Source organism: Phyllopteryx taeniolatus, chromosome 16 (assembly GCF_024500385.1).
Source record: "Phyllopteryx taeniolatus isolate TA_2022b chromosome 16, UOR_Ptae_1.2, whole genome shotgun sequence".
In the NCBI taxonomy this organism is placed as follows: domain Eukaryota; kingdom Metazoa; phylum Chordata; class Actinopteri; order Syngnathiformes; family Syngnathidae; genus Phyllopteryx; species Phyllopteryx taeniolatus.
The window spans coordinates 21,941,401-21,969,243 of record NC_084517.1 but is presented as its reverse complement, the minus strand read 5'-3'; the positions used below and the strand labels follow the sequence as shown (position 1 = coordinate 21,969,243).

Here is a 27,843-nt window from a genome sequence, read left to right as displayed (position 1 = left end):
CAGCGTCCCCATACACATTTTGCAACCTTTTGAAAATCTTTTGTGGCGTTTCCCCTAGCCGCGGCAACAAGTTCAATCACAGCTTTCGGCTTCGGACGAGCGTCCGACAATGACGTCATTTCCAAAATGGCTGACGGAAAGAATTGGTTGAAACAAAATCCTTCAAAAAAAACTTAAAACAAGTATTTCAACTAGAGACTGTGAAACAATAATTATTAGTAGATGAAATGAAATTGTGCTCATGACTTTTGGACTGCCCCTTGTGAATAAAACGTAATTTAGCTTCAGTATTGTGGTCCGTGGTCCCACCCTAGTGACATGCGTGTGGGCGTGGCTTGTCGGGTCGTCAATCAAACTCGTTGTCCAATGGCAAGTCGTCCATGTGTTGTGTGCACGCCCCCTTCCACGTCGACCTGCACACTCGCCATATTTTCAAGCCGGAGAGGACCGCGCCGCTCCGTTTGCTTGTTAAGTGAAAACAGCAATTCGGTCCCGCTGGAGGACATACAAGGAGAAAGTTGACTTTTTAACGGAGGAAGTCGATCTAAGTTGGCGTTCGGGCTGTGAACTTTGGGCACCATGAACGTCTTCCGCCTGACCGGAGACCTTTCCCACTTGGCAGCCATCATCATCCTGCTGCTGAAGATATGGAAAAGCAGGTCGTGTGCAGGTGAGTTGCGGCCACGTTAGCTCCACCGATGATGTCGTATTTGGAGCATATCGGCGGCTTATTGCTGAAAAATGAACGCCTGCTCGACGCGCTGCTGCGAACCAAGCTAGCGACCCTCATTCATTCACGTGCGGAAATGAGTAGCATGCACGCCGACATCATCCGCATAATATCAATGTCGTAAAGAGCCCAAATGAACGCAAATGACTTTTGTTGCTGTACTGATTATGTATACGTTTCGGCACATTTATAAATTTTAAAATGCTAGAGTTACACCAACTTGCTAACCTGCGAGTTACAATTTGTGGACATTTTGATATATTTTTTTCAGTCAGATTTATACGTAACTGCGTAAGTTATAAGTTTCCATTTGCGAATATTGCATGCGGTGCTGCTGTTGTTTCAATCACGTTTATCCTCAACCCACGCCTGTCGTTTGGCGTTCGGTTTTCGATTTTTCCTGTCTGGCGTCTGACGTGGCGTTCTCGAATGCGCTACGGAAGTAGCCTCCATGCTAACACGTCTGAGAGTGTTTTTTTGTGTGTGTGTACATTGTTGTAAATAAACGAGTTGCAAATAAACGAACGACGTTCATTTAAAAACAAACTTTGCTGTCTTCTGTCACGCTGTTGTTGAAAGATGAGCTTCCTTTGTTCGGCTGGTTTGTGACTTTTAAATGAGAAGGTTACAGCTAGGAGGCGCTAACAGTGACCAGTTAACATTCAGGTGGTAACTTCAAAAGGGAAATTTCAAGTGATTTATTTTGAAAATACATAACGCATAATTTACAAAGGAAAGAATTAGGCATCTGACTTTTGAAAGTTCCAACACACAGAGGAACTTGAATGCACCTGTTTTCAAATACACGTATCAGGTTTTTATGTGGGGATTAAAAATATACATAGAATTTCCCCTCCCAATATAATAACAAAAGAGCGTTTATATTTAATTTATTGCATGGAAACGGATGACACGCTGTGGCGACAAGCCGAAAGGAAAAGATGATGCTGATTGTATTAAATTTATTTTACTTCTCGTTCAGGTGGAAGCAGCTCACCCACGACACTGGTGAGGATAGGCGCAACAGAAAATGAATTAATGGATGGATTATTTTTCAAGTGATTATTTCAAAGGTTTCATTCATTGAAATCGAATGGAAGATAAATGGTAAATAATACAAATTTACATTGAAAATGGCCAAAGGAGCCCTGTTGTTCCCTTTCTACTACTGATGATGATGATGATGATGATAATAATGATATGATGATGATGATAAGATTAGTATTTAGTAACCATCAAGAAGAACTAGGAAGACATGTAATTACATACACAGAAGCCAATTTACACAGGAAGAGAAGCAGCATTCCTCTGTATGTTTCTACATATAGAGGAAAAAAAGCACCCCGCACCCCCTTTTTTTTTTTTGTAAATAATTTTTTTTCAGACCTTGATAACGCATGTAACCCTTGTTTTTAAAAAGGAAACCTGTCTGGGGTTAAATATAACATTCAAAACTGGACAATCAGCGTGTTGCATCAGTGTGACCACTTTAAATTTGGAATTCCTACCTTGGTCTGTTTTGGAGGTAGCTATGTTATCAGCATCTTAGCGATGTACATGTAATATAAAGTAATCATTTTTGAGCGACGCTTATCATTACGTCTGTAAATCCATGAAGTGGCGCTGTTCACCAAGTGTTGTGGCTCATGATTTTTCGCATGTTTGAAGTTTCCAATGGCTACATTTACTCCAACGTGAGCTTGAGCAGTTATTAACGATGCGCCGCTTGTTTTTGAAGGCATCTCTGGAAAGAGTCAAATCCTCTTTGCGATGGTGTTCACCACACGCTACTTGGACCTGCTCACCTCCTTCATCTCGCTCTACAACACGTGCATGAAAGTAAGACGCACGACTCGGCTACGTCGGGTGTCAGAAAGCGATCGACCAGCACTGCCCCGAACTGAGACGATGACGCTACGCTTGTGCCTCGCTAGGTGATCTACATCGGCTGCGCGTACGCCACCGTCTACCTGATCTACGTCAAGTTCCGGGCCACCTACGACGGAAATCACGACAGCTTCAGGGTGGAGTTCCTGGTGGTACCTGTCGGGGGTCTGGCTGTGCTCATCAACCATGACTTTTCCCCGCTTGAGGTGCGTTTTTGTTTGAAGTGAAACGGAATTACAGTAATCCCTCACGGTACAATTGTTGCCGATTCAGTGCCTCGCAGAGGTTTTTATGTTTTTTTTTGTTTTTTTTTTGTTAATCAGTGTCTTCTAGTTACTCACCTGCACATCTTGGTTTCGCTTAGCATTGCTGGCTAATTGACTTTGTGACTCACATTTTACTTTGCAGGAAAATAAATCCTACGGAGCGATTTTAACTCGCACATTTGGTAAATCGTCACCAAGTTGCTTCAAGACGTAATGAGCGTGACCGGATTGCCGCTGGTTAACACACAAGCCACTGAGTTTCACAAATACCAACCTACTACAGGATAGCTAATGCACACACCCATAACAATATGGAACAAATGCAAGCAAAGAGCAACGTTAAGCTTGATTTTCTACAACTTGTTGTTAAAGGGCACCGCAATGAATTTTGGGATGCAGCGGCATGCATCCTGATGTTGTGCGCTGCCTAAAATGCCGAGACAGTCGCTATGAGACACGGCAATAATGGTTTAGCTCGCAGAGGGGCCCTGTTTCGAATGAGTGTTCATGTCACACCTGCTTTTTATAAAAGCATGTAGTTGTCGAATGTGTGGACAATGACATCAAGTGGACAAATAAATACTTGCACCTCTCGAAAGTATCACATATTGACATTGAATTGCATATGTGAAACTTTAAAATTGATATAAATAATACAGTAATTGTGTCTATTGTGGGGCGTTTTGTGGAACACAACCCATGTGATAAACTGTTTTGGGGATATTTTGGTGATTTTATTTCCCCATTTTCATGTCATTTCTTTACGCTCTATTTATTTTATTTAAACTCCAGCTGACATGGGTAGGTGACACGTGATGTGGTTTTCTCTGGATCATGAGCTGTATATCCATCTTGTCTACAAGATGGATATTGCAAGATGGCAACAAAGCACTACTTTTACATTGACAGAACCGCGGCCTGTCTTAAATGGCACTAAAATGGCGCCAAAGTAGCACTTTTATCTTGTAGCCTGAACACAGAAACGGCAAATATGACTTTTTTTTATCAAATAGTGGAGGATATGTTCAACAAAAACTTTGCAGGGTATATCCAAGCGTGTCGTGTGGTGCCTGTGTGCTCAGATCCTGTGGACGTTCTCCATCTACCTGGAGTCGGTGGCCATCCTCCCGCAGCTCTTCATGATCAGCAAGACGGGCGAGGCGGAGACCATCACCACCCACTACCTGTTCTGCCTGGGCCTGTACCGAACCCTCTACCTTTTCAACTGGATCTGGCGCTTCTACTTCGAGGGCTTCTTCGACATGATCGCCATCGTCGCCGGCGTGGTCCAGACGGTCCTCTACTGCGACTTCTTCTATCTTTATGTCACCAAAGGTTGGTTTCCCGCCGTTACCGCCACTAAGTTCATCAGTGACGAGTGTTTGGAGGGGGGGGAGGGGCATCTTAAGGACTTGATTGTGCAAATTTATACAAAATTACAGGTGTATAATAATTATTACAAAAATGTTTGTCAGGAAAAGATGTAGTGACAGCATTTTAGAGAGGAGGAAGACAAAGTCCACAATGTTTTCTGCAAGTTCAGCCGTGGCTAATACGCGAATGTTGGCTGCGAGCAGGCCGAGCGTCTTCACGAATCTCTGGATGAGAAGTCGAAGCGAAGCCGTCACTGATTCGCCTCGGTTTTGCCGTCGGCGCCTCTGAAAAGCGACCAAGCGCAATCCCACGGGCGCGGACAAAGTCGACGTTTTATCGGAGAGGCTCGTCATTGAGGAAACGAAATTGCCGTGTCCAAATCGGATGGCTTCAAACATAGGCGCTCCTGTTTCTTTCAGCCCGGTGACACCAGGATGGAATTTGGCGTATCATATCTCACAAATCTGACATTTAACAACAAAATGCTTCTCATTGCAGCGGAATCATCATTCAGGACCAGACCCCCCCCTCCCCCCGAAAAAGAGAAGAAAGTCAGAATTACAAAAATGAAGTCATAATATTATGAGAATGTAATCATAATTTTGAGTGAAAAGGGTCTCCCAATATGAGAAAAAAAGATGGAATGCTTATACAATGAAATCATAAAAGTCAGCAATTTACTCGAAAAGAAGTAATTTTACAAGAGTAGCGTTGGAATATTTTGTTGCATGTGTATTTCACTAACAGCTTAATTCTAGTCATATTACAACTTGTTTTTGTCAAAAAAGAAATTTCTAGACTTTTTTTTCCGTATAAGTCAGCAACTTTTTTTTTTTTTTTGCTATTTTGACTTCAAGCCATTAAAATAATTTTTCGAACAGTGTTTCCTGATGTAACGACCTTTTTCACAAAATTACGGCATTTTGGCTTTATTATCATAACATTACGTCATTCGTGTAATATTACAACTTTATTCTTGTGATACTTCTTCTGTAATACAACAAATCTTTTTAACATGTTTCCTGCAGCATGACATTGTTTTTGTAAAATTGCGACTTTTCTTTTCGAATGAAAGATAAATTCACATTATGACAAAAGTCGTACGATGAGAAGAATAAATGATCTGTATCGGTGCCGATACTTTACGTCTGTGTTTGCACTCGGAGTCAAACGAGCGCTCCGATACTCCGAGCCGGTACCGTTGTTTGGGTCACTCATAAATCAAGGTGCCGCTGTATATTCTTTCAATATCACAAGATGATGATCATTGTAACTTTTTTTTCACCTTTTCCTGGCGAGGCTTTATGTGACTTAACGCTTGAATCTTTTTTGTTTTGTTTTTGTGCCTGCAGTTTTGAAAGGCAAGAAGTTGAGCCTGCCGGCGTAAGGCCGCCCGACGCGGAGTCTCAGGCGGGCGGCGCACTCGGGACGCCGACGCCGCCCGAGACAACAAATCCGGAATGTCGTCGCCAACATTAACGGGGGGGGGGGGGGGGGAAACACTCGCGAGTCTTGTTGACGGGTGAGCGCCGACGGATGGCACACGGCGGCGCACGCCAAGCGACGACCACGCTGAACAAACGTCATTCCGAGGTCAACCGTCACATTTCCGTGTTCAGCGTTCTTGCCTTAAAGCTTTTTTTTCCTTTTTTGCTGTTCCAATAGGAGAAAAGGCTTCTTTTCTCCATCGATGTGAGGTGCATACACTTTTATTATTTTCCCCATGTTCTTTTGTTGTTTTTTTTTCTCCTTTTTTTTCTTCTTACAAAGTCACAAGTTGGGCGACTCTCGGTAAGGAAATGGACAAATGTACAGTCTTCTTAAAAAAAAGAGAAAAAAAAGGCGTATCTGCGTGCCTCATAACAGCCATGTCCGATTCCTCATAGTATTTTCTTTTTTAATTTTCTCATTTTTTGTAGGCATATTATTTCATGCATGTATGTATCCTTTCTGGGAACTATTTTAAAGGCCAACAAACACATTTTCCAATTTATAAAACAAAATATCTTTTAATCATGGCAGCGCTAACAGATGTCTAAATAATTCAATACCAGCAATCTTTTTTTTTGTTTTGTTTTTTTATTAAGTTGTCACCAACCACTTTCTTTGCCATTTTTGTCATCACTTTACTGAACACTCGAGTACAAGTGACGTTTAATGTCCAACAATGATCCAAGTTGGTTACTCCTCCAGGGATATTAAGCTTTTGTTTGTTTTTTTCCTTTTTTTTTTTTCTCTCTGCATGATATCGCCTCCATTAAAGATTTTATGAGAATCGCCATTGAGTGTTTGACTTTTTGATGGCACTCAAGCGCAAACTTGGATTCAGCACATACGGATGGAAATACATTTATCGGGAATCAAATGGAAATTAACTTTACCATTAAAGCCATGAAAGGAAAAGTATAGTTGATTTTTTTTTAAAAAACTCACTGTGCATCAGGTCTTGTAATGCAAAGATGAATAAAAATATGTTTCAAATACACTTCAATTTAAAGGGTTAGGGTTTCAAATGACAGTTTCGAGACGGTTAGGTTTCCAGAAAGGGTAGGGTTTCAAATTACAGTTTCAAGACAGGGTTAGGGTTTCAAGACAGACGTAGGGTTTCAAATTTGAGTTTCATGAAGGGTTAGGGTTTCAGATTACAGTTTCAAGATGGGGTTAGGGTATCAAATTCGGGTTTCAAGACATGTTTAGGGTTTCAAATTAGGGTTAAGTTTCAAAGTTACAGTTTCAAGCCAGGGTTAGGGTTTCAAACTCGGGTTTCATAAAGGGTTAGGGTTTCAAATGACAGTTTCAAGACGGTTAGGGTTTCAAGTTAGGGTTAGGTTTCAAATTAGAGTTTCAAGACTGTTTCAAATTAAGGTTTGGGTTTCAAAGTAGGGTTTCAAGACATGGTAGAGTTTAAAATTTGGCTTTCTAGACAGGGTAGGGTATGAAATTAGGGTTTCAAGACAAGGTAGGGTTTGAAAATTAAGGTTTTAAGATGGGGTCGAATTAGGGTTTCAAGACAAGGTTACGGTTTCAAATTCCGGTTTCATAAAGGGTTAGTCTTTCAAAGTAGGGTGTGAATTTAGAGTTTTAAGACAGGGTTACATTTTTAAATTAGGGTTTCAAAACAAGGGTAGGTTTTTCAAAGTAGCGTTTAAAGAGAGTTTTATGGTTTTAAATTATCGTTTCAAAACAGGGTTAGGGTTTCAAAGTAGGGTTTTAAGACGGTGTTAAGTGTTTCTAAGGAGGGTTTCAAGACAGGATTAGGGTTTAAAATTAGAGTCGCTAGAATCTTCTGGAAATGATTTGGCCACATAATGGAATCGAGTATAAAGAATCGACTGGTACACATCAAGTTTCTCATAATCTCATAATTTTATGGCTTCTTGTGATATTACAAGTAACATTTGCAAATATTTTGTTATTCATTCATTTCTCACTTTTATATCACAACTTTATTTTTGTCATTTTCTGACATCTTTATTTTTTCTCGTAACATGAATTTATTATTGTAATATTATGATTGTATTCTAACTTTATGACTTTCTCCATGTGATATTACAAATAATATTCTAAAGTATGCTTTGTTTCCTCTTAATAGTACACGATTCTTTTCCTAAAATTGCAACTTTCTTCTCTAAACTTTACCACATTTTTCATATACCATTACAACTTTCTTCTCATGATGACATATTCACAAAAAAATCTTACAAATTTTTCTCAGAATATTTTGACATTACTTAGAAAACATGACGGCATGACCCTAACCCTACTAACCCTAACCCATTTAATTAAGAATTAGAAGGAAACCTTCATTTTTGCTCACATTTTTTTTGGCCCATTTTGTGGGGCTGTCTAAATAATTTATTTGGTGACCCAAATTTATACATCAAAAAAATAAAAACACCATTCGTGTTGTCGAAGATTTTTTATTAAGAGCTTTACCGCAAATCAAAAACATCCAGGTTTGCAAGAAAAGTCACGTAACAGCTTTGTTGTTCATTTTTATATATAAATATTGAAATCCAATCGTGATAATCTGCTGTAACAAAGAAAATGAAAATAAATACATTTTTGACATTTTATATCCGAAATATTGTTGGGTATTCTGACATAGAAAAAAGTAAATGAAATGTTCCGTTAGTCGGACTTGTGAGCTGTGCCGTATTTGGTTTACGATGAAGACGAAGACGAGAACTATTGCATCGTGTTGTCGGGCGTCATTTCCTCTTCGTCGTCGTCGTCCTTCTCGTACTCTTTCGCTGCCTGTACGCAAAAACATCGAACAGGAAAGCAGTGAAGTTTTCAGGAGGCCCAGTACGAGTACAACGACTTACATTCGAGTACTCGCCGATACTTCCGTCCATCCATTTTCTGAACCGCGGGTCGCGGGCGTGCCGGAGCCCATGCCAGCTATCATCGGGCAGGAGGCGGGGTACACCCTGAACCGGTGGCCAGCCAATCGCAGGGCACATACGAACAAAACAACCATTCGCACTCACATTCACACCTACGGGCAATTTAGAGTCGTCAGTTAACCTACCGCGCTTGTTTTTGGGATGCGGTAGGAGAGCGGAGTACCCGGAGAAAAGCCACACAGGCACGGGGAGAACATGCAAACTCCACACAGGCGGGGCCGGGGAATGAATCATCTAATAGAAGACCGTTTATCCTCACTGGCATTCCAACAGCTTCTTCCCTCTTGCGATCAACTTCTTAAACAGCTCACCTACAATTCCATTGCAACATGCTGCCAATTATTTTTTGGGGACTTGAGTTCGTCGTCACATTTCTGTGGGGCCAATGATACACGACTCGTGCGCTCACTGTCGTAGTCTCGCCACGCTGCACTGTTTGCACATCTGTTGTTGACCAATACTGCCCACTCGTGCCAGAGTAGCATCTGCTCCATTTGCACACCGACTGAGGAGCATCTGCAACATTTGCACAATCGACATTGTCCCAGACGATCGCGCTACTCGTCGCTTTAAACCGCATCCACTCCTTGAAGTCTCGGCGCCCTTTGCACTATGCTCATTGCACCGGACTATTGCAATATGAGTCATTCGAACTGCTCGAAGTGCTAGAGGAGTCTGCATCTTTTGCACAATTGTCAAAAAAAAAAAAAAATAATGTACCGGCATTACCAGATAACTATTAACCCTTTATTGCTCAGTGCCTGTTTTTCGTCAATGTCTTTCTGTCTCCAAAGTGTTTCTCTGTCAATTGACCGTCTGTTGTCGTACTAGAGCGGCTCCGACTACCGGAGACAAATTCCTTGTGAGTTTTTTGGACGTACTTGGCAAATAAAGATGATACTGAGGAACAAAGATACATTATTCATTGTAAATATAATTTTTGGAGCAATTAAGTACACAAGTATATACAGTAAATGAGCAGCTCATTTAAATAGACACATTCCTCCATCTTGTGATCGGATCGGCGATCGGTTATCGTTTTTTTTTTTAACTCGCTGATCGGTGATCGGCCCCAAAAATCCTGATCGTGTAAAGCCTAATCTTTTTCCTCTGTGTACGACAGAGCTTTTGGTGTGGCGCAGGTACCTTTGTTTGATGTTTGTAACAGTAGTTGAGAATGTTGGAGACGGCGGCGTAAAAGGCGGCGAAGACGGCCGACGCCGCCACGGAGAAGAAGGCCGCGCCGGACAGCGCGCACAGCAGACTCACGGCCGCCGCCGACAGCAGGAAGCCTAAAACGCACCGCAGACCTGCCGCTCAATCCTTTCCTTTCAATTCAATTCAAAACAAGCTAAAAAATAAAGAATAATACATCATAAGTACATTTATTTGAATTTTTTTTTTTTTGTAATATTTAAACATTTTTAAAAACCCAATTTGAAATGAAGACTAAAACAATAAGGAAATATATTTAAAATCAAACAAACCAAATTAAAAACAACATAAAATTGGACAAGCAGTATAGAAAATGAATAAATAGCTGGAAATAAAAACACATTTAAACTATTTGAATCCAAAAGCTAGTTTTTTTTTTTTTTTTTTTAAATAGCTGAAAATAAAAACACATTTAAAATATTTAAATCCAAAAGCTAGTTTTTTTTTAAAATCAAACTGACATAAAAAATATATTCAAGACAAAAAATAAATTTAAAATAAAAACAAAAATAAACAGAAAACCTGAATTGAATTCTAAAATTGTATTTAAAAAAAGAAAATAAAAACATTTGAAATTAAAATGAAAATTCCCAAACCACCCCAAAAATTACAAAAATCTTTAAAATACAAATTGAATGAAATGAAGGAAAAAATATGTTAAGTTAAAACCTAAAATTCCAAAATGATGAAAATCACATGGAATTTTGAATGTAAAAAAAAAAACCCTCTCCTTAATGAAAAATAATATCAATCTGACAAAAAAATGACAACTAAATACGTAAAAATACTTCCCAATTTGACACATGGTTTGTTTCCACGACACACATTTGTTTACCTTCCAAGATAACAAAGCCGACAGCTGACATGACGAGCGTGGCGACAGCAAAAAGCAGGAAGAGCGCCACGGGCACCGCGGCCGTGGCACAGAAGAACATGGCAGCCAGCGCCAGCAGCGGGTGCCTGTTCAGGTAGCGGACCGCTCTCGAGTTCATCAGCAGGGTCACCTGTGTAGGCGCGTTCGTTTCAACAGCGTTAGGCTCCAACGTGGCCTCCTTCGGTCAAACCGACTTTCGTACCAAAAGCCGCAAAAGTCATCAGAACAATAACGACGACGTGAAGTAGCCGTAAGCAAGCCCTGCAAAGCAGGAATGCGCTCCATTCATTTTCTTGTCAGGTAATTCTTGGGAGAACGTGTACTTAATACTGACATACTTTCGACTTTTACTTGATTATTTTGGTGAAGAAAAATGTTGCTTTTACTCCATTACATGGAGCTCGCTAACTAACGAACTACTTTTCCCGCTACTCGTATTTTGTCCGATCTATCAACGCCGGTGCGATTTTTTAGTTTTGGACTTGCGCCCGGGGGCGTTGTGGCAACGTAACCACGAGCGACGGTTGACTTCTTTGGACCAATCAGATGGGGCCGGGCAGTCACATGACCGCAGCCCCAACGGAGAAGGCAAGTTTTGGCAGTGACTAAATGATGCGAACTGCGGCAGAAACAACGGCGGAACACTGCCGGCCTCACGTCACATCTGCATAAAAATGTCTGCATTGCAGCCTACAAGCAAGCAATCCCTTTTTGCACTCGTTCACCATGTCTCCAAGTTCATTTGTTATTTTACAACAATTCCATTTGTTATTGTTTTAGAAGAAGTACTACCATTTGAAAATGGATGCGTTTTTTTTTTCACCTACTTTTACTCAAGTAATTATCTGGAGGACTGCTTTGGACTTTGACTCAAGTCATATTAACAGAGTAGAATTTTGGGCCTCTGGTGTTAACTACAGAGTTACTACTTCCCACCACTGGTAAGTACTAGGGTATTATATTTGTGTATAACGTTTCCTTACCTTGGGGTCGTTGCACACTTGGTTGGTCACTGCACTCCAACCTTCCCACATCTCGCTGCTGCTGCTCGGCTGCATCTCAACACAACGCACACGTCCTTGGCCTGACACACACACACACACACACACACACAGACACAAGCGCAGCTCGTCAAAGTGAACACTGAAAAGTTAAGACACACTTCTAACTCTCAACTGATACTAACCTGAAGGAGAAACTTGCTTGAGAACAAGTTGCCAGAAGTTGCATTCAAAGAATGTTCGTCAGACATGACACACTCTCTTGTACTCCTTTTTCTTCCACTTCCTCCTCCTCCTCCTCCATTTTCTCCTCCTCCCTCTCCCTCCTCCTTCCTCCTTTGCTTGCTCTCCAAAAGTCCTTTTGGGAACACTGCTGCCATCTAGCGTTTGCATGCTTGCAGAAACGCTTTTCCAATGGCGTGCGACAGGGGGCGCCAGGTGGCCCTCACCGACCCGATGAGGAGCACAAAAACATTGTAGTGGGACATTGTGATTTCCCAGGTATACTTGATGTGTTGCCCGCGGTTAGTGGTCGGACATCTGTGTCTTCACGGGGGAATATTTCATTAATCATTAACAATAACATAAGTAACGGTATTTTGAGCAAATGTGTTATTTCCAAAGTGCTACACAAAAATAAATCGTTTTCAGATTAAAAATGGTTGCTGACCCCTGGTGTACAGTCTGGGTACTGTAAAAACTATTTTCCCACTGGGATGAGAAATTTTTTTTCTGTTCTTATACCTGTACAAAACTATCTTTTTAATACAAATTTGTCCATTGAAAGTACTATTTCAACACCATTATATTATACATAATTATTATATATATATATATATATATATTTTTTTTTTTGGACCCCTTATTACATTTTAAAAAGAAATACATGTAATTCCATGTTCAATTCACAACACGATTACAGAAAAAAGGAGAAACTTGACGAAATAAAGTAAAATGAAACATCAAAATTGTACAAAATAAATAAAACCACAAATGAAAAATGGAACTTATTTTTCTGCCTCTCTCGCTCTCAACTGAAAAAAAGGGAAAGCTTTCTGAGAAGGCAAGTAAACAATGGAGATAATGTGGTTGCACAAGTGTGCACACCCTCTTCTAACTGGGGGTGCGGCCGTGTTGGGAATGAACAAATCACATTCAAACTCGTTAATCGAGAGTCACCATTTAAAGTGCTTTTCATGAACCCCAAATAAAGTGGAGATGTTCTAGTAGGCTTTTCCTGACATTTTCTTTACTTTCTAGCAGAAGCCTGAAGGTTTGGTCTTGTCCTCGTGTATATATTGATTGATTTTTGTTGACACAATCAACCAATTCCAATCCAATCATTATTTCAGCATGTATACTTTTTATGACTTTTTTTTTTTTTAATCCATGTAAAATATGCGCCTTGGGCCTGGCGCTGATTTCCCTTTCGCAGCCGTCGTTCTCGAGTAGCAATCCAGCAGAGGAGGCTGCAGGCCGCCTTTGTTCTGTTCCGCCTCAAAATGGCCTCCGGGACGCGGCGAGCAGGTTTTCCGCTCTGTTGTTAGGAGACTGACTGAGCGGCGTGGACTCCACGACAGGCGGCAATCATGGCGGCCTCGCTCCATATCGGGGCCACGCTCACTTTTTATTCGATTTTTTATCTATCTATCTATCTATCTATCTATCTATCTATCTATCTATCTATCTATCTATCTATCTATCTATCTATCTATCTATCTATCTATCTATCTATCTATCTATCTATCTAGTATGTACAATACTGTATATATTTGTTTATGGAAAGGAATATTTCCTAATCCAAAGCATACCACATCATCTACCTACCAAACGACTTACTTATTGCATCTACTTACATTTGCAACTCCTGTACATAAAAAGTCAATAAATAAACTAATGAAAAATAGTATTTGATAGTGATAGACAGATCCTTTTTCTTCCTCGTGGATCCTTCTGCGCATTTTTATTAGACTAAGTCACTAATATTTGCACCCTCTGCATTCTGCCTAGCAACAAGCAAACATACAATTTTCTAGGGCTTTCTGATTAGTTATTAAATACGGTTTCGTGACATATTCATATATCATATTTTATTTGTCGCCCTGCGAGTTGCTGGCGACCGGTTCGGGGCGTACCCCGCCTCTCGCCCGAAGATAGCTGGGATCGGCTCCGGCGCGTAATATTACATGTAGTGTAGTGAAGTATTCTTGTAAGATATTTTATTTGTGTACTTCTTGGTTTTCTGTTTGACTTCTGTTTTCTGCCACATCTCCATGTCCTTTTTCTGCTTCATGCTTACCCAAGTTGCCTAGGAAACCGAATTGTGGCAAGTATATAGTTAAAAAAATATATATATTTGTTTTCCAATAATTGATCCCTCTGAATTCTGCCTAAACAAACTTAGTTTAGTACGTTGTGATTTTATATTTAATACTGAGCGGTGATTTGTTTCAATTGGATTGGAGAAGTTCTCCATATTTTTATCTTTTTATATTAAAAAAAAACATAGTAATAATCATAATTAGAATATTTTAGATTCTAGATTTAGATTTAGGTAATAGTCTTGACAGATAAGAATGATTCAACTTTTGAAAGTCATTTCACAAGCAAATAGTGATACGATGATGATGATGATGATGATGACGATGATGATGATTATGATTATGAGCAAATCCATGTCAGCTTCGATGAAAGTAACAGAGTTGTTCCATGGCAACGCAATCTGTCACGTCCGTTAGTGGAGCACTAGTTGATGAAAATGGAATGTTCCTAATGTGTGTCCCACACACACTCACACATGCACACACACACACACACACACACACACACAACTGCAAGATGTATGAGATTGTCTGCGAGCGTATTGACGGAACAATGTGTCAAGTGGCACGCGCCGAGCCGCTCAACAAATTGCGCCCCCTAGATGTGATTGATGGCTTGTCAGGCTATTCCAATTTGCATGAGCTGATTGTAAGAATCCAATCAGTGAGACAGGAAGTGGGGGGGGGGGGGGTCATGTCGGGGGGTCGGGGGAGGGATGGAGTGCGTGAAATAGCCGCAAATCTCCCGCGCTTGAATGTCCACCCACGCGCGTCCACCTCTCGCGTGGATTTCGAGATCCTATCATGTGTTGCATTATTGACCTCACCGAATTTATGAGAACATAAAAGGAAGTTGCTTCACGTTTATTATTTTTGACTCCTTTTTGACTTGTGAACGTCTATACTAACAAGACCCGACCATCAAAGCGGTCTAGCTTGCATCGCTCACTCGTGCCCGCCCCCCTCTCGCCTTTGTTTGGAGTTGCACAGGAAGGTTCCACCCGCAGCGGGACGCTTTTCATTGTCAGTGGTGGTCATTTTGTTCAATGACGGGGAGGGGGCAGGGATTTCACTTCCTGTGCTACTAGCTCAAAGAGAGCTCCCCGGAGTGTGTTAAAGGCCGCCGCCATTGGAGGAGAGTCAAAGCTCACATAAACAGTACTCGTCATTCTGGGCTTAGCTTTTGGAGACCATCCCCAGACGGAGTTCATCCACGTGCTCAATCGAGTTCTAAAATCTGTGCTGATCAGTTTATTACCTCACTTTACTCATTTAGTTTGTATTTCACTACAACCTGGATCATTTCTCAGGACCTTGAAAGATTCTATCATTAGGGCCACTCCAATAAAAGTGTAGTCTTGATGCCACAGTGCTGAACAACTATTGGCCCATATCGAATCTCAGGTTTTTAGGTAAAGTCCTTGGGAAAGTGGTTTACCAATAGCTCTCTGACTTTCTTCTACTGAATAAATTCCCGACAAATGACATCCGTCTAGGACACTGCAGCAGGTAACTTCTCAGTCTGAGTCGTTCTTGATGTGAGTGCTGCGTTTGACACAGTCAACCATGTGATCCTGTTACAGAGGCGAGAGGACTAGGTAGTTCTCGTCTCGTGCTAAAATGGTTCAAATCCTATCTTGAGGACAGGAATTACATCGTTCGAATTGGAAACTGTTGGTCTGACTAAATGGCGGTGACTTGTGGGATCCCGCAGGGGTCTATCTCGGGACCCTTTTTGTTCAGTCTTTACATGGTGCCCGGAGTCGGTGAATACGAGCCTTTGGACTCTCTCTGTCACAGCTTCGAGCAGATCACTGCGAGGACGCAAAACAACTGTCTTCAACTCAAACAACGTAACAAGACCAAAGTCATTGTCTTCAGCACATAAAAACCAAGAGAAAATGTCAACAGTCAACTTGAATCGCTTACTCTAAAACCTAAAAACCAGGTCAGAAATCTAGGGGTAACAATGCACTCAGCCCTAAACTTTAACAGCACATTAATTCAGTAACACCATCAGCCAGTTACCATCTCAAAAACATTGACAGAACCAAATATTTACTGTGAAACATGAAACATTGAGATTTCATTGTACCCTGCACAGATTCAAGACACCTTGCGAAGGAGTTACCGAAACAACCCCAGAACATAACAAGCTTCAGCCGTGTTTCATGGTCGATAATGAATTACTGACTTTTTTTTCATTTTTTTAATGTTTTATGACATTTTCCTTTCCTGTCGCAGAATTCACAGGTGACCGAATAGAATTAGTTTTGCCCTTTAAAGGTATTCACAAATGAAGCAGACTAAAATTCTGACAAAAGTAAGAATTACGTCTGCTATAACGAGCAAATCTGCCAACAAGGCTAAACGAGAGGGCTCCATTATGCGGTATGCGTGATAAGTGTTTCCCATATTGTTCGCTTAGAACGTTTCAACACCCAGCAAGCAGCCTTCAATGCAGAAAAGTTTTTTTTTTTCATTTTAGATGTAAAATCTATGAGGAGCTCTTGAATAATGAAGGAGAATGGAATTTCTGCAGGTCACTGAGTTTATAGTATTAAAAAAAAAAAGGAAAAATGGAGCTGAGTTTTGATGGATTATTGTTGCAGCCAGTGTCATTTGTTATTCTTTTTTTTTTTTTAAGATTAAGACTGATGCAGATTTACACGCTCGGTCCAATTGAGCAAGAAGGAGAAGAGGCAGCAAAGGACACGATAGTACGTAATCACTTTGTCATCAATGAGGTCTGACCTTTCGGGCTGGAGGATAAGGAGGGCATCCGGGGTAAGAGGGTCTTCATCGTAAGTCTTCCAGGGGGGAAAGTGGACTTTGTGCTTCTTGCGCTATCCGTTGTCCTTTCTTGAATGATATTATATGACTTGATAATAGACACTTCATTGCTAATACGGCGAACCTTTGCTATTCGCCGTCAAGCTCTGACACAAATAGGCAAAATCCGCAAATGGGATAATGTCACCATAAAGTGTCTTTGGTGTCCCTATCGGAATCAGACATGAATATATATTAAAAACAAAATATATATATATATATATATATATATAGAACAATAATGAAACTCTCAAGTCTTATTATAAGCAGACACACATTTGCACACATACCAGAACAATGAAGAGTCTCTTCATGTGTTTCCTTCATTTTATTATTATCATTATTATTATTATGAATTTTTTTTTGGGGGGGGGGGTGATTGGATGTGCGTGATTTTGGCATGCGCCACACACGGCTCTGACAAATACAATGTGTGTATTCAGCGCTTAAATCATACTCAAATCCAATTTATTTAGTTTCCATTTCAGTCACATTTTGTCTTTCATCATTGGAAATTGAAACAGAATACATATTTACACTTGGGTTTCATACTTTTCATTATATTATGTGTGTATTTTATGGATCTAATTCTGTTTATGCTTTACAACATACAAAGAATTCTATCCATAAAATTTCAGCCTCTCAACATTTGCCGATTTCTGTCGTCCCATGAACGCGGAACTGAATTATATGTATATATATATTTAAAAAAAAAGACATTTGCAAACATCCGCTTTTTACTTTGGAAAACAATGATCAATATGTTTGCCCATTTTTGGAAGTGTTACGGACCAAACCAGTAAATGAATCAAAATCCATTTATGTCCGTGTATTTTCTGCATTGCCTATTTGAACTAATGCCGTTTTTTTTGTTTTAAATAAAGGGATGGAAATGAAAACGTTTATTTTGTCCGAGTGGTCGATGAATCCCCAAAATAATCGACCGATCAATGGATTATTAAAATAACCGTGAGTTGCAGCCGTAATATTTTTGTTATACAGTACACAGTCGGCTTGTTAAGCGAATCATGTTACTAAGCGACGGTCCGGCACGAGCTTATTCAATTGCCAGAAAGGTCCACCCTGTCAGCAAGCGTACATTTTGCTGTTTTCATGTACGTTGTCTGCTTTTTCAACACTCGCTCATCACACAAACGCCAGCTTCACAGGTGACCTTTTGTTACGGGCGCTTGTTAGCAAGCGGCTCGTTTGAAGCCGCTCCCCACGACATCACGGCGGCGCGGCTAGCCACATCAAAAGCGGACGCGGCGGCTTATAAATTAGACAGGCGGATATGAAGGCCGGATTGGCGAGGCTTCGTCACGTCTTTTCCACCGGGCCGACGTTTGCTCGCTTCAAGCGGCGCAAAATGGCAACTGATCATTGACGTCTTTGACAAGACAAGAATGGAGCAGCGACGGGAATTAGTTTCATCACGTGTATATTTGTTGGGGGGAAAAAATGCTGTATCATACACGTATTTATTCAATTGAATGAGAATACTGTGTTCAGGCCTGTGCTTCATACATGCGCTGTGCTCGGCAGAACAAAATGACCACCCAAAGACCTTACGTGCTCTCAGCGCTCATTCTGATGCTACGCCACCTTCATTAGCATATTGAGAAATGAAGATCTCTCTGAGAGTGTCGCTCAAAACTGAGCGTAGAACGAACGCTCACCGGTGTGATAAATATGTGGCACTGCACGTAACACAGTAAACACAGTAACAGAGTAAAACTGCACATTTTATTGGGAGAAAATGTGTAATTCAATTACAGTTGTTTTTGAATGTATCCATGATTACAATTTTAGCTACATTTTTTTCGATATCAACTTCCGCCTTCTGAAGCCAACGCTTGTGATTGGCTCTCTCTGATTCTGTGCCATTGGGCTGTTTTTCCAAATATGACCTCGAAGATTGTTTTGGAAACACACATTTATTTTAGGGGGGGGGGGGGGGGGGGGTTGGTCTGAACGTCGGTCTTAGACAACAAAACTTCAGCATTAATACATAATACCAAATAAGTGTGTGTGTGTGTTGCTTGAGCTCCCTAAAATAGGCCAAGCGACGCAATTTCAATGTAATCAAATGTATAACTAGTTTGAGAAAGTCATTGGAATAGTTTCAGTGCTATTCCATTTGCAACAGGTCAACTTGGAATTGGAACCAACCACATTTCCAACGTCATCTTACCATCGCTGCGTGTACCTAATGAATTGTCCAACAAGTCGAAATTCCATTTTGTAGTTGTGACAGTACAATTTGATAAAGGATATGCATGAGAGAAGCATGAAATCAGCATTCGCGTCGCCTGTCAGCTCTCTCGTCTTATTTTTTTTAGCAGCTCTCTCATCTGACGCTCGATTTGGGTGCTTGGGATACGCCGCCGTCCAGCTTTGAATTGAGGCCCGTGTTGAAAGTGAACCTTTACGGGTATTTGACAAACTTGGCAAGTTTTGAAGCTTCACACCACACAACAGAACGCCGCCTACGTGAGCGGCAAGTACGACGGCAACGGTCGCTAAAGGGGGGGAACAAAACATGAAGTGACGACGTGACTGACTGCATGAGCTGCTGTTTGCCTTAAACGTGTTTGCCAAACAAAAAACCAGATGTTAGCATACAGTTTCCGCCCTTCACTCGTCTACCGTAGCGCCCCTTCCTTGTTATTGATTATGTCATTTAATATTGAACTGGGTTACTGTTTTTTTTTTTTGAAAATTAAATAACAACAACAACAAAAAAAGCCCAGTGGTGCCTTGACTTACAAGCTTAATTCATTAAATTGACCACACTTATAATTCAAAACATTCATACCCCAAATCATCTTTCCCAAAAATGTCAATAATCTGTTCCAGCACCCTAAAACCACCACCAAAAAAACAAAATTTTTTTTCCCACTATTGTACTTTTGCCGTAATAATATAGTTAAATAACATAGTTAAATACAATGTACAGACTTAAGGCTTTGCAAACATAACAGTTAGTGCATCATGATAATTCAATGGGCATTGTGCCGCTCATTCTGGTGTGTGCACCTTGACCACCAGATGGCTTTACAAGACATACAGACATACTTTTGTTACTATTTTTGTTTTTTTGCTGAGGATAAAGAATATATGCCTGTGAGAACTGCTGTAGGTGTAGCTGCCATTTGTTTTCAAATGTTGAAAGGTTTCGAATGAATTTCTGTGACACCGATGCTAATTCAGTTAGCCCGTCTATGGCATTTTCATTGTTTGTTAGCATTAAACTAGCGGACTTTAGTAAGAGAAAGTTGGTCCTTTGGTTAAATGCATAACGTGTAATTCTCTTCGCTTTATGTTTGTTTTTAAAGTAAACTTCAATTAGGAGTGTCCACAAACAACACTTGGCCTGTTTTTGGAATAATTGTTGACGACCTTGGCAAACCGCCGCTTGTTGTGAACTTGGCTGCCACCATCACTAGCGCACTTAACTCACTCACTCGTTTGGTCGCAGCTCGAGACAAAAAACAAATACAAAATAATCGGCTTCTATCTTGAAACACTCTGAAGTCAAGGTACCGCATGCGAATAGTCCAAATGGTCCCACCTCCTCCTCAATTTGGGCCAGTATGATTTCACATTACAAATGGGTTGGGTGGGGAAGGGTTTTTTTTTTTTTTTTTTTTTTTTGGATAGACAGTTTATTAGTGAGCGCAGAAACCCAAAAAGGCCAAAGGATGAAAGACATTCTACTTTACTCTGCGCACGCGCACACGCACACAATTGCAGCCCTAATCACAGCTGCGGCAGACGAGCTCATCTGTCTTTATTACCGCATCAGCACCACGACCCCGGCGGACGAAAGCACGCACGCACGCACGCACGCACTCGCACCTCCGGCTCTCCACCATCCTCGCATCTCTTGAAATCCCTTTACGTACCTCATCAGCCTGGCGCATTTTCACACCTCTCGCGCGTGACGGAACCTTCGCGAACATTTCTCACTTCCTCCTCCGTCTTACGAGAGGAGTTGAAAGTCTGAGTGGACTGACAGAACTAGGCCAGTCGTCTGGGATCTGTGAGGCGCGCACGCGCGCATGCACGCGCACTCTGATTCAGCAGCTGGTGACCTTATCACTTCTGCGGGGAGACGATTTCTTTGGTGAGAGGAGTGTTAATTAGCTCGTCGTCAGCTGTGTGTATTGATAATTAGCAGAGTGAGAATATGAGCGAGACGAGCGATCGGGCTGCCGGTGGCGGAGGAGGTTGTTTCAAAAGTCAAACGCATTACTGACGATGGATCAGATTGCACATTTTAATCTTCAACCAGTGCGCCTCCACAAGCTGAAGTGTGTTGCTGTTATGAAATACCCGGTTGCATTAGCGTAATGTACACAATGTATGTAAGGAGGCTTGGACTTTCCCCGTGTAACATGAATTAACCATTTTGGATTGGTTAGACCCTGTCTGGCGGATAGAATTGGATGTGTAAGGCTTGGCTCAGCTATTCTATGGGGTTCCACAAGGTTCAATTTCAGGACCCCTGCTTTTTTCTCTTTTCTTTCTATTATGTTGCCCCTAGGATTCATCTTGAGAAAGCATGAGATTTCCTTTCATTGCTATGCTGATGACAGTCAGCTCATACTCTTTGTCTCATGAACAAAGGACGATGCATTCTCCTAAAGCCACTTTTATTTTGTATTAAAGACATTAAAACCTGGAATGGCCTTGAACTTTTTAAATTTGAATGACAAGAAGAGAGAGCTGATGGTGTTTGGTCACAGCGGCCTCTTGGCACAGTACGTGAAGCCAACAGTCCCAAGCTTGGCTTTTAAATTGGACACTGATTGGAAATTAGATTGGATGGGATCTCGCACGACAGCACTTCGAAACAGCAATCCATGTCTTATCACACCTCGGCCGGGTTACTGTAATGCACTTTGGTTGGCTCAAAGTGCTGCTGCTCGCCTCTTAACTGGAGCACGTAAGAGGGAGCACAAAACCTATATTCTTTGATTTGTTTGTTGATCACACGTGCCTTACCTCGCCGAGCTGTTCCATACGCACCTGCCGAGTGTCTCGGGTCAGCTGGCCAGCCGCTTCTGGCGGCTCAGAGGGGATCGAGCTTTTGACATAAAAGATGTCATCTCTGTGAAAATTTCCGAAGAGGAGTTTTAGTTTGACTCAGAATTGTAAAATGTCAGTTTTGCTAGCTTTCACGCCCTGAAGTTACACTTGGAAGAATCTTTAGTCAAAGTATAAAAGCCCCAGGACGCTTGTCTCAGACTGTATTGGTGCAACCAGTGTACTGTACAGAAGGGAGCATATTTTCTTAAGGTTACTTTAGTTTGCTTTAAGCAAAGGAGTCGATATTAGACGCGGTAAACAACACAATTCATCACAGTCCTCAGAGACACTCTTTTTTATTTCTTCAATAAAAATATTGGCTTTTCTGCATACTTTCCCACGTCACGATAATACATAACCTGTAAGTCGATAATACATTCATTAGCAGGAAACAGTTAATTATGCAAGCCTATAGTCACTCCTGTACAATCTAAAAACATGTTATTTATTTATGTATTTTTTTTTTTTTTTTTTAACTCAACACAGCCATGGAAGGAGGTAAAAGACTTCTCAAAAACGTCATTGAATAGAAAATCACAACCCGAAAAGCATCAGTTGTACATTCACAAACACGTTTTTACATTACTGTGCTGTACGTCATTCTAGCTGTCATATAGTTGTCATTTCATATAAATACATATTTGATTTGATACATTCCTATGGCACTTGTTAAAGCTTCTAACGCCCACAAAAACGGTGTAGCGGGAGGAGACAGCAGGAAATTCTATCCCCGCCCGTGATCGACGATGTGAAGAGTTCAAGCGCAAAAGCCGACAAGCGCCATCGAGACAAAAATCAAATCGAAACAAAGAGCGCCGCGCCGGCGAGCAGGCTGCCTGCCACCACATCGTTCCGTGGTGCAATTCCTCACCCTGCGAAACCAAAATGAAACTCGCCAAAAAGGATGTCCGCAAATTCTGCAAGAAAGCCTTTCGCCGATGTTGGCCGCAATCAAGTCGGGCGACGCCATCTTGAGATGGCCGATTCTCCTGCAATCAATGAGACTTTTGCCTCCCTTTAAAGGGTTACGATTAAGGGGAAGTTATGGTTAAGGGTTAGTTCAAGTGACTGTAGTTCTCGTCAGAGGTGTGTAGTAAAGCGCAAGATTTACATTTTTGGGATGAATTGTACTTTTTCCTCTTATTTGAGTACTTTTGTTGAGAAGCAACAGTACTCTATTACACAGAGCTACATTCCGCTCGCTACTTTTATTTTTATGAGCCCATTATTGTTTGCGCGTTCTGAATGTTTTGGTTTGTCAGAGAGACTTGGGCGCTGTCACGTGACTCTGCTTCACCAATCCAGCGGAACTACTCGTGAGGGTTGTACTCCATTTGACCAATCAAACGGAGGCGGGCAGTCACATGACCGCACGCAAAGTCTACGCGGCCTCGCACAGAAGCAACGTTTTCAAAGGGACTTAATTTTCCTAAGACTTGGTTAAAAAAAAAGAAAAAAGAAAAGATCAACTAAGTAATATCTGCCTGGTGAGCCTACTGTGCTGTTTCCTGAAAAGACAATTAAATTAAGAGATTTTCTGGTAGCAGAATTTGACTTAATTTACGTCATTTTATAAAGATTACATTTATTGTTGTTTAAGTTAAAGTTAAAGATCTGAATTTGCACATTCCCATTTTTTATTTTTGTCTAGTTGACGTTCAGGCTTTGATTGAAAAAGTTTCCCATCAGTTACGTGCTTGAATTGTTTTTTCACTTCGTACTTGGTTTAATGTTTACGTTTGAGTCATATTATTGTGAACTAGCCGTACTCTTACTTGAGAACAATTTGCGGCTACTCTTGCCACCCCTAATTGGAGCGCACGCGCCTGTCATTCATTTGTATTCACAAAGCAAAACACTCACCATTGCAGTGGAAAGGTTTTGTTTTTTTCTTTTCCAAATTAGCCTCTCAATTGTCATACGAAAATATAAAAATGATCAGCTTTAACCTGGAACCATAAATATATATTATATGTATTTTTCTTTTTTCACTATATCTGCTTTTGCATTTAAACTCTTTCACGTGTTTTTAAGTGTGTGGCTGAAGAAAATATAATACAGTTTGCCGTTTTGCCCTCATTATTTTTCAGGATTTCCTTGCGCACCTGTTCCTGCATAAAGGACACCTGCAGGTGACACCCGCCAAACCGTCCGCCATTATTCGCCCGCCTATCTGCTCATCGCTTGTTTGTCGGTTTCCCAGCTTGCCGACTTCGTTCCCGGCGGGCTTCGGGAAGCGGGAGATGGCCCCCTCGTGCAAATGTCACATTAACATGGCCCCAAACAGCCAAAACGGCTGCATGTGTTGTTACAAATGTCATCGGGGCGCCCCGGAGCTCGGGCTTAGTGAACCTTTTTTTTTTTTTTTTTTCTGTGTGTGTGTGTGTGATCGTAATTTGTAATGATCAACCGCCGACTCGTTAGGCAACGTTAACTTTAGCATGTCGCGCAAGTGCTCCCCGGGCGCTAAACAAAACGCAACGACCCTTTGCTTTGCGGACCTTGACGGAGCGCAGGTGGAGGCGCTCGCCGAACGACGACTGCCAATCGATTGATTTTCTTTTGGTCCCGCGTCTCTCGCCAATAATCCCCAGCCACGGCCTCAACGCAAACGTTCTAAAGTGCGCAGTGTGAAATGAAAGACGATCACTTGCAATATGTTTTAAGAAAAACAATTTAAGACAGAAACTACGCAGCGGTGGTGCGCCTAAAGATTATTATTGTTAGCAAGCACTGACCTACATTTAAACAGTGTTGGGGAGTTACTAATTACATGTCACGAAATTATGTAATTTCATTACAAAATGTATATACAGTCGTTGTAAATAATGACATGTAATGAAATTACAATTGCTTTTGGAAATTTCCATGATTACAATGTTAGTTACCTTTGAAAAATAGCCGCAAAAGCTCAGATTTGTTTTCATATCACGTCGTCCTTCTAAAGCCAACAGTTGTGATTGGCTCTCTCTGGTCATGTGCCATTCTGCCGTCGTCCCAAACATGACGTATTTTTCCAAATAGGACCTCGAAGTGCCACCATGTGGTGCAATCTATTAGTTTTTCTGAGATTTTGAGACGGTTTTAGTCCACTTTTTTTTTCAAGGAAAGGTTGATGCATTCAATCAAAATTAAGAAATGTAATCTAATGTAATTTGTTGTATGACTTTGAGAAAGTAATTGAAAGTTATTTTCAACAGGGTAACTTGTAATTGTAATTTTCCAAAGTAATCTTCCCAACACTGCATTCACGCTGACCTAAATCGTAATATTTGTTCCATGAAATTGTATGAATTTATTCCCAACAGTCTTCATTGTGTTGATTTTTTCTTGGCTGCACTGTTTCCAGTAAATGTGGATGTTGTTGTTGTTGTTTTTTTAATCCAATCAGATTTCAGCCTCTGTGCTGCCATGTCAATCGAATCTGCCTACTCTGATATGCACAGGAACAACAATGCTCACGTTGTGCCTAGGAACATTGATGCTTGTATTCCGTGCAGGAACAGTGACGCTCCGTTATAGTCTCCAACGACAATGCTCATGACCTCTGCAGGAACAGTGACACTCTGTTCTAAGCAGGAACGACAATGCTCATGTCGTGTGCTCGTGCTCTGCGTAGGAACGGCATGGTTGATGTCATGCGTACAAAATCGCTATGCTCATGTCACGCGCAGGAACAGTGACGCTCATGTTCTGTGTAGGAACAACTATTCTAATGCTGCGCGCAGGAACGTCGATGATCATAGTCTGCATAGGAACACGGATCCTGATGTTGTGCACAGGAACCATGATGCTAATGTTCTGAGCAGAAACGGTAATGCCAGTATTCTGCGCAGGAACACAGATGCTCATGTTCTATGGAGGAACACTGACGCTTATGATCCATGCAGGAACATTGTTAAGTGTTTTGACACAGGACCAGTCATGCTAGTGTTCGGCGCAGGAAAAGTGATTGTGATATTTTGCGCAGAAATATTGATGATCGTATTCTGCGCAGGAATGCTGAAGTTGTGCGCATGAACAGTGATGCTCATGTTACGGGTAGGAATGACACAGCTTGTAGTGTATCATGCATTTGAGCAACAAACCAGTTCTGTGCAGGAAAAGTGATGCTCGTGTTTTGTGCAGGAAGAGGGACTTGCTCCTGTACAACCCTAAAGAAAAAGGCAATTATTGCCACAATACACTAAAATAACCCGCTGGACTGAAAATGCTACATTTTGCCACATAAGTAATGTTTTTAAAATGACAACGAATAAGAAAACTGAATACGAATCTGCCGGTTTTCTTGTTTACCGCACCGGCTGTTGGTCAAGCGGTAACAAGGACAACAGTTGAAAATGAAGTCTGCGCAGGTGCGTCGGACATGAAGTGGAAACAAAGAGCGTGCGTGGAACAACAGCAGGAAGCGGAGGAGCAGGTGGCAGGTTCGCTTTGTAATTTGGAGGAAAATCAATTTGAGCCCAACAAAAACGTGGACTGAAACGGCTGAGCTCATCTGTGCGGACGCGCACCTGAAGAGGAACAGGGGAGCAGTTACTGTTGATGGAAAGAGACGGACCAACCACATGAGCCCAACTGTTGCTCCTTAACGAGACACGGAAAATCGTCGTTCTGCCGACATGTCGCATTAGCGAGTCAAAGACTCTTTGGCGGACTGTGTCTGTTCCCTTCTTCACGTTGTACTGAGCAGCCAGGGCAGAGACGTGCGCACCTTTCCTACATCGAAAGAACTTCCATTACCGTTCTGATATCATCAATATCGTTCATAAAAATCTATAAAACATACGCCATGATGTTGACTTGTATCAGACACCAACAATACACAGCATCTTGCCGTTTCACCATGGTAACATGCAATCACTATTATACGTTCAAAAAATACTTTGCAGTTGCAGCAAGGTTTTGTTTGTTTGTTTGTTTGTTTTGCGTAATGAATTGCCAAGCTGGAATAAAGATGTGAACGTACGTGGGACGTTTGAATGTGAAGGTCACAACGCAATCAGCCCGCATCAAACAATCATCGGCTTCAGATCTTTTTGTGTCTAATCCCTCCCGGCGGGTATTAACAAATTCGCCAACTCTGATGAATGGACGAATGCAAGGCCTGAAGGTGTCTGCGGGACCCTTTTGGAATCGCAACGCGCTCACTTTTATGACACTCGGGACAGATGTTGTTGTTGTCAGTGCGACGAATGAGTTTGGGGTGGATTGTGCCCGCGAGACCAAAGTCGCTACTTGGAAATGTATGGATGGGAGAAACAAATTTGAAGGGCGCGCAGATTTGTTTAAATGTCATTTTGCACCAAGTAGTCGTTTAATTTACAGTATTTTGTGTGCAGGGGGTCCTCGGTTTACGATGGAAGCCAAATTTCGACATCGGAACGTGCTGTGGTCTAACCTACGCTTGTGCAAGAGTAAAATCATAATCACAGTAAATATTTGCATGAAAAACAGTTTTAGGTCATAAATATAAAACAATCAAGTGAAAACGGTAAGTACGGCAATACCCAAGCGTGCCATTCGTTGTGCCACGTGATGACGTGGTCTAATGCGGCCCCGGCAAACTCGTTGATTGCGCACAGTTTGTAGCCTTGAAAACTTTGCGTCGGTGTCGTCTCGAACCAAGGACCCCCAGAAATTCGTTTCACGGGGTTGCATGTTGACTTCTACCAGATTGTGGTCGGCACTCAAAAAGACAAGTACAAAAACGCTTCTTTTCTGATTCGCCCCAATTTTCCAACTGGAGCCACAAATTCGCGTGAGGCTGCATCACAACAGCCAATCGGTGTTGAGAATATACTGGATCACAACGTCCTGGAGTTTCTGAGAAGAACAAT

At 41.5% G+C, this 27,843-nt stretch overlaps 2 protein-coding genes across 3 annotated transcripts; one reads left to right on the top strand and one right to left on the bottom strand.

The window, feature by feature from the left end:
• The first annotated feature begins 31 nt into the window (after positions 1–31).
• On the top strand, positions 32–6,538 carry LOC133466613 (ER lumen protein-retaining receptor 2). 2 transcript variants are annotated; one of them, XM_061750525.1, is made up of 5 exons: positions 32–670; positions 2,469–2,569; positions 2,665–2,823; positions 3,966–4,218; positions 5,610–6,538. In XM_061750525.1, the coding sequence occupies exons 1-5, from the start codon at positions 580–582 to the stop codon at positions 5,642–5,644; spliced, it is 639 nt and encodes a 212-aa protein (XP_061606509.1). In that variant the 5' UTR covers positions 32–579; the 3' UTR covers positions 5,645–6,538. The 2 variants fall into 2 exon arrangements, with proteins under 2 accessions (XP_061606509.1, XP_061606510.1); XM_061750526.1 differs by lacking the exon at positions 32–670 and adding an exon at positions 1,707–1,837.
• Positions 6,539–8,161: 1,623 nt separating this feature from the next.
• On the bottom strand, positions 8,162–12,099 carry LOC133466615 (lipid droplet assembly factor 1-like). Its single transcript, XM_061750529.1, has 5 exons — positions 11,942–12,099; positions 11,739–11,839; positions 10,717–10,885; positions 9,813–9,958; positions 8,162–8,514 (listed from the first exon to the last, which is right to left on the bottom strand). Exons 2-5 carry the CDS (start codon positions 11,811–11,813, stop codon positions 8,446–8,448), a joined length of 459 nt encoding a protein of 152 aa, XP_061606513.1. The 5' UTR covers positions 11,814–11,839; positions 11,942–12,099; the 3' UTR covers positions 8,162–8,445.
• Positions 12,100–27,843: the final 15,744 nt, after the last annotated feature.

Excerpts from the sequence above, each read along its gene's own strand:
- LOC133466613 (XM_061750525.1), top strand. The coding sequence starts at position 580 with ATGAACGTCTTCCGCCTGACCGGAGACCTTTCCCACTTGGCAGCCATC. Across the intron at positions 671-2,468 it reads GAAAAGCAGGTCGTGTGCAG|GCATCTCTGGAAAGAGTCAA; the intron begins GTGAGTTGCGGC and ends TTGTTTTTGAAG. Across the intron at positions 4,219-5,609 it reads CTATCTTTATGTCACCAAAG|TTTTGAAAGGCAAGAAGTTG; the intron begins GTTGGTTTCCCG and ends TTGTGCCTGCAG.
- LOC133466615 (XM_061750529.1), bottom strand. The coding sequence starts at position 11,813 with ATGCAGCCGAGCAGCAGCAGCGAGATGTGGGAAGGTTGGAGTGCAGTG. Across the intron at positions 10,886-11,738 it reads AAGTGTGCAACGACCCCAAG|GTGACCCTGCTGATGAACTC; the intron begins GTAAGGAAACGT and ends GCGCCTACACAG. Across the intron at positions 9,959-10,716 it reads CGGCTTTGTTATCTTGGAAG|GCTTCCTGCTGTCGGCGGCG; the intron begins GTAAACAAATGT and ends GGTGCGTTTTAG.